The sequence below is a fragment of the Sycon ciliatum genome, chromosome 12 (genome assembly GCF_964019385.1).
Source record: "Sycon ciliatum chromosome 12, ocSycCili1.1, whole genome shotgun sequence".
Taxonomy (NCBI): domain Eukaryota; kingdom Metazoa; phylum Porifera; class Calcarea; order Leucosolenida; family Sycettidae; genus Sycon; species Sycon ciliatum.
In genome coordinates, this window is record NC_088654.1 from 9084327 (window position 1) to 9095542 (window position 11216).

Below are 11216 nucleotides of genomic sequence, written 5' to 3' on the forward strand. Positions count from 1 at the left end.
GCGAAAGAAATGGTGCGCACATGTTTGACATGAATGCGTACAAACATTTGCCGTTCAGGCTGAGCGTGAAGAAGGCGGTGGACAGACTCATCAGTAACTACCATTCGGACCATGTCCGTGTCCTAGTCCGAGAAACTTGGAACGGTGGAAATTCTTATAAGGCCACGTTCATTCCAATTTCAGCTCGAGAATGGAATGTAATAAAAAGCAAAGACGGTGTGAAGGAAGTGGCTATCATATGCACTCGTAAGTATTTTCCGTGCATTAGATTTTTGTTCAACTGTGCGAGGTCATTTTGCAAGATGTGCTGGAGGTGTTGCCAGCTCTACTGTCTCAACTTGCTGATGATGTCGGGAAGCGTTTGGGGATTTTGATGAACGCAACGAGCATTAGCTTGGCCAGACTAGTTTATTTTCGCCCCCGACGAGCATGCCACACGAAATGCGCCCACCGGCTCTAGCCAGTAGTCCCTCGCGAACCTTACACACCTGCCGGACCTCAACCAAGGTGATTGCTCTCCCGGTGCATGTGACGCTCTTGTAGAGGCTCAAGTCCCGTCACCACCATCACTCATGACACCCCTCCCCCCCTCCCCTCCCCAAACCCACCCACCCTTTTGCAGGACGATGGGTTTTTAGTTTTTCTACAATTACGGACGACCCTGACCGTTGTCCAAAAGGTGAGCTATTCATTCAGTCTCAATGACTATAGAACTGATCAGCATTCCAAAGAGAAAAAAGGGCCAATTGGGATTCGTAGTGACTCGAGTTTCATGCAAATGCAATCACCCCCTCCCCCCTCCCCTTCGTACTTTTCTCATTCTCGTTTGAAATGCTCGCACTCTCAATATCTAACGTTATAAAGTCGGCGTGGCGTGGACGCAAGAACCTTTATATCACCGGATCCTACATTTTGTGATTTTTACCTCTCTTTTGTGCCACCATTTTTTCCTCTGCTACTACCTGATGTGCACTTGGAATGCATATGAAACGGCGGCGCTCGCACTCCAAAGGGTGGCGCATTCATTTAGAAGGGTGGGGTAAAACAAGTTAAGGAGGGCATAGGCGCCCTGCTATGTCGCTTTGGAGAGAACCATGGGTATACATAAACAGACACTTTGTGCTCAGGGATGCATGTGATACATAGCTCTGCTTCTCAGAGCATTGGGCACTTTATCGAACAAGATGTTTCTGCTCTCTGCAGGGATCCCTAAAAACCAGATGTACTGCAATCCCAAAACCATGCTCTCTGTGAAGGAGACGGTCCTGCTAGGCCTCTGCATGTGACTGAGCATCAGTAACCCATTTCAGATATACTTCTACATCAATTTTTTGCACATCAGTGACCTCAGACTGTGTTTACTTTCTGAGAGTGAGGTTATTCCGCTCTCAATTTTACCATCCTATAGCCATCCAACTTGTAAATTATTTGCACACAGATTACTCAGACACACAAGGCAAGGCCGGTCGAGAGGTTTGCTTGCCATTGTCATCAGTTGGAATTGCACCACAACAGGAAATACAGTAGGAGCATGTGAAACAAACGCAGAGAATACGAAATATCTAGGCGAAACACCGTAAATGTCCACAAGTCTGGGCTTCGTGAATATTAGAGAGGTTTCATTTCACGTTGTTCTGCACTACACCGTGACATTTCACGTCGGTGTGGCAAATTTTGTCGTCGAAACTCCCGTTCATGACGTGAGCTGAGGTCAACTCGCATTCGACGTGGACGCGAGTTTCACGATGTAGTGAAGAACAACGTGAAACGAAACCACTCTATTACCATTTTGTTTAGTAGAGACGAGATGAGAGAGCACCGAGGGTCAATTTAAGAAGGTACCTGGTGAAGAGACCAGTATTTTGTCGTGCACCTCCACTGATGTGCGCTATTGCGATAGTGGCTTGCTGGCGCTTCTGATGGCATGTATGCATCAATTTCCCGCCGCCATGAGGTTTTGCGGGGCAGGTCCACTACAACCGCGCACGCCTTGATACCAACTCTGCATAAAAGGTCTTGAACTTTTTGAGGTCATACGGAGACTCCCTCGATTTAGGCTAAGGCCTGTGGAGAATCCATAACTACAAATACAAATACTCATAGAATAAATGTATTAAGATGGGTTGTACCTGCCAAGTATGGGGTAACTTGCCCCGCAAAAAGGTGACGGCCATCTTAGATACACACCTCCCATTCCTTTTATTTCCTGGTTATGTGGTTGAACTGCTGAAAAACCTTTTGATTCGCGTGTTTCTGACTTGTTCTGCTTTCCTCCAGGTACAACTAGTAATCCTAAACGTGAGCAAACCACCTTATCTCGTCTAAGTGGTAGAACTTTGTTGGCCTGTAGACCTTGGTATTGTTATGGCAAGTTTGATGGCATTTGCCAGTGAAAATCACGTCTTGTGGACCAGGAGGCAGCATTATCGGAGAGTCCCTTGATGCTTTTTGTTAAAAGTGGCCGTTTTCAGATTCCCATAAACAGTTTGTACGGCTCGGCAGCAGTGTTCACATGCACAGTTTTAGGCGTTGTTGTTGTTGCTTAGCTTTATTTTACTTCGCCATAGAAACAGGCAATTCTCAAAATTCTCAAACCAAATTTGAATTAGTCGAGAGTCTAGAGGTCTACAGTTTTAATACGGCTTCTATTTAAGTTAAGCTTCCAATTGATTTTCTTATTTCCATGTACTTCTGCACTAAAACCAAGTGGATGTGCTTCCAGTTGCTCCAGGGAATCAAGCTTGTTTTCTTGGAGCAGGCAGAGTAGGTAGTTTGTTTGCTGGGAGCAGGTAGAGAAAGGCATTTACATCACAAGCTCCACTGCAGCCACTTCATTTCATGAAAAATCCTACACACGCCACCCTGAAATCAAGTGGTCTCTTCGCTGGACTCTTACTCCATTTTTTGGCCAGCAGCCATCATCAGAATTAAGGTAATGAAATTTGCAGTGAAGAGATCACTTGATTAGAGGATGGTGGGTATAGGGTTTTTTCATACACTAAAGAACTTATATTGTAAACTAAGTCCTAACTTGTGTGTTTGTCTCAATCCCTATGTATTCATGCTTCCCGATGTGCCCACTCTGCAAACGTCGTGGCTCAGTTATAAGGTCAGGTGAGTGAATGCATGAAATGAAACAAAACAAGGCATTGTTGTGTTGTTCTAGCCCGTGTTGGGCATTATCAAAGAGATAACCGATATCATGCGAAATGAACACAGCTTTTAATGCTGGATGCCGAACATTGCATGCATGTGCATGTATGTGCATGCATGTGGCCAGTGTGTGTTGATTTGAGATTTGGGCTCCTTCTCCCCCCTCCCCCTCCCCCACCCCAAAAATCTTAGACCAATACTCGTTTCAGGGATAACAAAACGTTTGGTAGCGACCCTGCACTATATTATATGTATATGGGACACCCATGCTGGTTCCAACTACACTCAACCACTGTCTGGCTGGGTTAAAGTACGTCCACCGTATTCGTCCCACTGCTCAAGCGCCTTGCAGTCCTTCTACGCCAATGCAGCTATTGTAAGACAAGATATTTCAACGCCAATTAAAGTTAGTGGTCTCCTAATAGGTGCCTAATGGCACACAGTTAGGGTTGGTTCACGTATCACCGGTACGCGCTGGGAGTCACCGGCGGTGGGCTTCTTGCAACCTCTCCGGGAGCATTGCGATTGTGTGAACCAGTGCAGTCGTAACAAAATCATATGGTAAAATATCGCAAGGTACCGCCGGCAAAGTTGGACAGTGCCCAACTCTTGCAATCTGCCCTGTCGCCGATCCCGTACAATTTTGACCAAAAGTGGTTTGTGAACAGTTCGCGCCGGTGATCCCCGGCTGCCGGGAGCCAGACTTTGTCAAAATATCAAACCAATACTTGTCCTGAATTTTCCTAAATGGAAGCTAGAGAGGAGGTCCGTTTGCCATTCTTGTAGTCGCTTCAAGGTGGCAAATAAGTCAGCATATCAGCCTGGACAGGAGACTGCACTCTTGAACATTATCCTTTCATGTTGTCACATGTTGCACGTTGATACTATTAGTGTATTGTAGTTACGAATTGTGTACAGAACTGTCACATGCTGCAAGGGCAGTATTGTCAAGACATGCTAGGTCGCTTGCAATACTGGTGCGGTGCGTATTACTGCTATGCATTTCGCGAGTGTAATAATTATTTTGTTAGTCCGTTAGAAGTACATCACGAGTGCATGTCTGTTACGTCTACGTCGAGACGCATTTTACGACACAGTAATTGCTATGCGTGTTCGTACCACGCCATGTTCACGAGCGGAATATCTTGTGAATTGTTCTAATGTATTATATAAGTAGAATTGTTGACACACTAATTGGTTGCAATGTACATGTACTTACTAGTACTTGATCCGTTGCATTATCGCCATCCGCGGCAACTCCGCTACGATCTACTTGGCGAAACTTACTCTCGCTGACAGGGTGTGCTGTCACCCTGTCGCTGGGTGCAAGCACCCCTTGACAGACACTGTTTTCACCTCCGTAACCAACAATTCTTTATTCTTTCACTCCAGCACATTGCAAGTCATTATTAGTTTCTGCTTGTCCTGCATTTCAAATTATTGCTTTTCTTTTCGTTGCATGCACTCGTACTCGTCCGCGCTGCACGCGGACTTTGGCAGTCGCCATATTTAGTATCTCTATGGCTACGATGATCATGCATTTTCTGTACGCTGCATTTTTCTCTCTATGCCACGTCGTTGTGTGCATGCATGCAGCGCAAGCCAAATGCACGCACGCTGCACGTTTTGCCCAGGACAGCGATTTGGCGATCGTTGTTCGGTGTGTTCTTTGGTGTTCTTGTTGAAAACGAGTGGTAATGTCGATTAAAGGAGTTTCTGGGTTTTTGTGGTCTGCCTGACGATGGTTAGTTGCGGGACCAAGTCGCACCGCAACATTTGGTAGCAGAGGATGGTTGTAGTATAGTAGTCACGTCTAGGCAGTAGTACTAGAACTAGTAGTAAGAGTAAGACAGAGACTCAGTACATGTAACTGAAGCAAGAATGCCAGAAACCACGAAGAAGGAAAGAACACTGGCGAAGGCCCAGTTCACCAACAGCAGAAGAGCGCTGCTAGTAGAGATCAACAAGGATGAAGCGGACAAGAAGGAGATACTAAGGGCACTGGATGGCCTCAGTGCTCTTGCCACATCCACCATCGCCTGTTGTGTGGAAGGTGATGCCGCAGACTGGTATGAGGAAGTCCAGCTGTTGGAACAGCAATATGGCGAAGCAGTATCGAGAGCGGGGGATGTGCTGGAGCAGCTGAGAATAGAAAGGCCCAGCAAAGCCACCAGCATCAGCCACAGCCCCGCAACCAGAGAACGTGCGGCAAAAATCAGAGAAGTAAGGTCGTTGTTGAAAGAGAAACTGTACGACGAAGATGATGAAGAAGAGGAGGTACCAGGTGTGGATGTAAGTGAGAGTGCAGGTGTCTACCAGAGTAAAGTAAAAACAACGCACCTGTAAAGCGTACATGTATGTCTGACACGCCCGCAACGTCAACCCAGGGAAGGGTCACGTCATCGTTGTCGGCGGTTACTATGGCAACGGTGTCGCCAGATCCGAAGGCATCTGAGCTTAGCCAAGCCAGAATGAAGCCAGAGCCATTAATAGCCAGAACTATGGCACCAAGCAGCACGGGTTCACAACGGGTACCCATGGCAACGGGTTTCGTGACTATGGCCACTGGCACAGCAGTCATACAGAGTACACCAAGTACATCAGCTACTACTAGGGACTTCACCCGGCGTACAGGTGCGCCATTGGCGTTGAGCCAGCAGTACCCCGCACCGAATCCGGCGTACACAGCACCGAATCCGGCGTACACTGCACCGAATGCGGCGTACACTGCACCGAATGCGGCGTACACTGCACCGAATCCGGCGTACACTGCACCGAATGCGGCGTACACTGCACCGAATGCGGCGTACACTGCACCGAATGCGGCGTACACTGCACCGAATCCGGCGTACACGGCACCGAATCCGGCGTACACGGCACCGAATCCGGCACCGCAGCAGCAGGGTCAGTCGGCACCGCAGCAGCAGTCTCAGTCGGCATACACGTATACGCCTCAACAGTATGCACCACAGCAGCAGTCCCAGGCAGCATACACGTACACTCCGCAACAGCAGCAGTTCCAGCCGTCATACACGTACACGTCGCAACAGTACCTACCGCAGCAGCAGCAACAGCTGCCATCGACGTATACGCCACAATATCAGCCGCAGAACGTGCAACAGCCACAGTACCTGCGAACAAGTCAGCCACAGACAGACATCACCAAGCACATGAAGAAAGTTTCTATTGCCACGTTTGCCGGCGACAAACGGGAATACGAGGCTTGGAAGGCGGCTTTTGATGTATCCATTGATCAGCAGGCAACTTCAACAGAAATGAAGATGCTGCAACTTAGGCAGTACCTGTCTGGCGAAGCTCTGGCGGTCGTACAAAACCTGGGTTTCACGCCATCAGCGTATAGTGCGGCACGCAGACGGCTTGAGAAGAGGTACGGCGGACAGCGGAGGTTGGTGGCCGTCCATATGCAAGAACTAGAGGACTTCCCTGCAGTGAAAAACAGAGCAGCAGACTTTGAGAAGTTTGCAGATTTGCTAGAGGTGGCGGTGGTAAAAATGACGGATGCCGGCATGACCAGTGAACTCGGTACGGGTACTTTGTATACACGTATGCAGAAGAAGCTTGCAACGGAAAACCTAGTCCAGTATCATCGCTGGGTGCAGGAGACCAGTGCCAATGAATCTGTGACGACTCTTCTAGATTGGGTGAACCGAGAAGCCGAAATAATGGCTACAGCATCGGAAACCATTGACGGCATCGCCAGTACTGCCAGCAGCAGACAGCGACGTGGTGGTTTCAATGACCGGAAACCGAGAAACGCAGAGTCGTCCGGAAGAGTCTTCCTAGCAGAGAAGAAGAGCGAGAGCTGTGCCGCTTGCAGCGAGCAGCACCCCGTCTGGAAATGTCCGTCTTTCAAGGCAAAGACCATGGATGAACGATGGGACCTGGCAAAAGAGAAAAGGCTATGCTATCGATGCCTTGGGTCAGGTCACTGTGGAGCGCAGTGTCCCAGAACCAGACAATGCGGTGTGGATAAGTGCAGCGACACCCACAATTGGTTGCTGCATCGTAAACCGAAGTTCGACAAGGTACACAGCGAACCGGACCGCAGCACTGAAGGGGAGCGACCTTCAAGGCACAACGTCGGCAACGTTATGTCAGCGAGTAACGTCAGCGCAGCACCAGGGTCACTGCGCACTGTGCCAGTGTTGTTGAGCAACAACGAGCGGACCATACGGGTCAACGCGTTCCTGGACGACGGCGCAACGCAGACGCTGATCAGCGCAAGTGCCGCAGGTGCACTTGGTCTTCGCGGAGAGACGAAGAGGATTACAATGTCTACTCTGAATGGGCACCAAGAAACGTTTCAGAGTATGCCAGTCACCGTCACACTGTCTGACGTGACCAAGAAGACAAGCGTGGACATCTGTGCTAACACGGTACCAGCAGTATCTCGGTCGCTAACACCAGTAGACTGGGAGATTGTCAAGAAGAGCTGGCCACACTTGGAGAAGGTCAAGTTCCCGAAGCTCAGTGATTGGTCGACAGTTGACCTTCTGATTGGTATTGACAACAGCAGCCTGCATGTATCGCTAGAAGAAGTCATCGGTGGTCCAGGTGAGCCAAGTGCCCGGAGAACACCACTCGGCTGGACATGTGTGGGTCCCATCAGTCAAACGGCGGGAGACTCCCGGGTGTCGGCCAGCGTGCACCATTGTCTGATGACTCAGTCAGACGCCGACCTCACTCAGCTGGTGAGGAAGTTCTGGGAAGTAGACAGTCAGCCCGCGGCAGATGGAGCGGCACTTCTAACCCCAGATGAGCGACATGCACAGGAGACGGTCGCAAAGTCGATCAAGCACATTGGAAGCCAATACAGTGTTGGCATTCCATGGAAGGATCACCCGCCCGGAGCTAATGCTAGCTACCACACTGCTCTGAAGCGTTTGGCCAACACCGAGCAGCGGCTGAGGCGAGACGCAGCAGTCGGAGAAGTCTACGCCGCTACGATAGCGGAACACATCAGCCAGGGCTATGTGCGCCGGGTTGACGCCGCAGACGTCAACGACGGAAACGCGTGGTACTTGCCCCACTTCCCGATAGTCAAGCCGGACAAGACCACAACAAAAGTACGCATCGTGTTCGACGCCGCGGCGAAGTCGAACGGCAAGTCATTGAACGACTTCATCTTGCCCGGCCCCAAACTACAGCAAGACCTGGTGAATGTACTGGTTAGGTTCCGTCGTGAGCCGATAGCACTGGTCTGCGATATTGCCCAGATGTACCTCCGTATCAGCCTAAATCCAGACGACCGGCGCTACCATCGATTTCTGTGGCGCACAGACCCAAGTAAGCCACCGGAAGTTTACGAATTCTGCAGCGTGGTGTTCGGTGTCAATGCTTCGCCATTCCTAGCGCAGTACGTGTCGCAGCAGCATGCCAGATCGCTCAGCTCAGAGATGCCGCAAGCCGCTAGTGTCGTGCTGGACTCCACATACATGGATGATAGCATGACGTCAGCACCTGATGTTACAGCAGCCAAGTCCTTATATGCGGATTTGTCGGATCTCTGGGGCCAAGCGAACATGCACGCGCGGAAGTGGCTCTCTAACTCGGCGGAGGTTCTGGCGGAGATCCCACAAGCGGATCGGGCAAGTCAACTGGAGCTCACGGACGAACAGCTGCCGAACATCAAGACGCTCGGCGTCCTCTGGCAGGCCGAGATCGACATGTTTACATTTCAGTACAAGGTGCCAGATTTCACACGTCTGACGAAGCGGCAGTTTCTGCGTATTCTGGCAACCATATTTGATCCGCTCGGGTTTCTAGCTCCGTACATCGTCCGAGCCAAAGTCCTGTTCCAATCCATGTGGATCGAAGGCTTCGATTGGGACGCCGACTTGCCAGAGGATCTCATCAGCGCAGCTGAAGCGTGGTGCGCCGAGCTACCGGATTTGAAAAGAGTTCAAATTCCGAGGTGCCTGCGACAATCAGCAGCGACAACAGCAACTAGCAGCGTGGAAGTGTTTGTGGATGCCTCCGAAAAGGCGTTCGGCGCAGTCGTCTACATCCGGCAGCAGTTCAGCGATGGCAGCGACTCAATGCGTCTCGTCGCGTCGAAGATGAAAGTCGCCCCGCTTGCTGTCCACAGTATTCCGAGGCTGGAATTGATGGCCGCAGTTCTTGGTTTGCAGCTAGTGAAGTCTCTTCTACCTTCGCTTGATCTCACGATGAGTACTGTCACGTTCTGGTCTGACAGTGCTGATGTCCTCTACTGGATTCGTGGACAGAGCCGAAAGCACAAGCCGTTCGTTGCCCACAGAGTCGGCACGATTCAGACAGCGAGTGATCCCGACCAGTGGAAGCATGTAGCTACTACCCGCAACCCAGCCGACCTGTTGACGCGTGGTATGTCTGCAAGTCAGCTCGCAGATTCCCAGTTCTGGTGGTGCGGTCCAGACATGTCCGGGTTACACACGCCGTCCCCAGGAAAGGCATTGTCAGCAACAGCGGCGGCAGAGCTGAAGAAGCCTGCAGTTGAGATAGCTCATTTCAGTTATCTGGCGATCGCCGCCTTGCCCGCATTGGATCCAGAGCGCTACAGCAGCCTCCTCAAGCTGGCCCGGGTCATTGCCTGGATCAATCGCTTCTCAAGCAACGCAAGACGCCTGAACACTGAGCGAGTGTCAGGCCCCCTGTCCGTAGATGAGATCCGCAGTGCCGAGTATGTCATCATACGTCAGTGCCAGCAGTCAGCCTTCCCAGAGGAAATCAGTGCTCTACAGCGGGGAAAGCCTATCTCTCCTAAGAGTGTGCTGAGCAGCTTACAGCCGCAGCTCGACGAAGATGGTATTCTGAGGTGTGGTGGTCGGTTGCGCTATGCAGAGCATATTTCGGATGATGCCAGGTGCCCGATCATTCTGCCCCGCTCGAGCAGAGTAACCACTTTGATAGTGAAACGAGCACACGTCCGCCTGTTTCACGTCGGTGGAACCAACCAGACCTTGGCAGCGCTCAGCCAACGGTTTTGGATAGTTTCGGCCAGAGAAGCTATTCGTGAGTATGAGCAGCAGTGTCAAGCGTGTCGACGGCAGAAAGCAAAGACCCTGCAGCAGGTCATGGCTCCCCTACCGAGTCACCGTACGAAGCCGTCATTGAGTGCGTTCGCTACAACCGCGGTTGATTTCTGCGGACCATTCTTCACGAAGCAGGGTCGAGGACGAGCCCAGTGTAAGCGGTACATGGCTGTCTTTACTTGCACCGCTACGCGAGCAGTTCATCTCGAGCTGGTGAATGACCTCACCACCGATGGATTTCTCAACTGCTTGAGTCGGTTTGTCAGTCGTCGTGGAACGCCTACAGATATCATCTCGGATAACGGCACCAACTTCGTCGGCGCAGTCAATGAGCTGCAACAGTTGGTCGGCGAAGTCAACCAGCAGCGAGTAGCCAACAAGTTGTCTGCTATTGGAGTGACTTGGCACTTTAACCCACCAGCAGCACCTCACTTCGGAGGAATTCACGAGTCCATGGTCAAGAGCGCCAAGAGAGCAGCCTACGCCATACTCACCCGAGCAGATATCACCGATGAAGAGCTAGCAACGTGCTTTGCCTCAGCTGAAAGCATGCTCAACTCGCGTCCCCTAACGTATCAGTCAGCTCACCCGTCGGACGACATTCCATTGACGCCAAACCACTTCCTCATCGGCCAAGTCGGTGGTCAGTTCGCACCAGCTTGCAGCGAAAGTAGCTTCAGCCCGCGCAGGCGCTGGCGCGCTGTGCAGCATCTGATTGGTCAAGTGTGGACTCGCTGGATGAGAGAGTGGGTACCTCTTCTCAACCCGGCCAAGAAATGGAGGCAAGAGCTGCCAGACCTGAAGGTCAACGACGTGGTGGTTGTGGCATCTAACGATACACCACGTGGGCAATGGCCGTTAGCACGAGTAATGGAAGTCTATCCCGGTAAGGATAACCATGTACGAGTGGTGAAGCTGCGTCTAGCAACCGGTAAGAGCCTTGTGCGGCCTATTGCTAAGCTATGTCCGTTGTGTTGAAGCCCCCGCGGTTCATCAAGGTGGGGAGAATGGACAGGAGACTGCACTCTT

The 11216-nt window shown here is 51.0% G+C and overlaps 1 protein-coding gene across 1 annotated transcript; it reads left to right on the forward strand.

The window, feature by feature from the left end:
- The first annotated feature begins 5573 nt into the window (after nucleotides 1-5573).
- LOC135827967 (uncharacterized) lies at nucleotides 5574-11165 on the forward strand. The gene has a single exon (XM_065340403.1). The coding sequence runs from the start codon at nucleotides 5574-5576 to the stop codon at nucleotides 11163-11165; it is 5592 nt and encodes a 1863-aa protein (XP_065196475.1).
- Nucleotides 11166-11216: the final 51 nt, after the last annotated feature.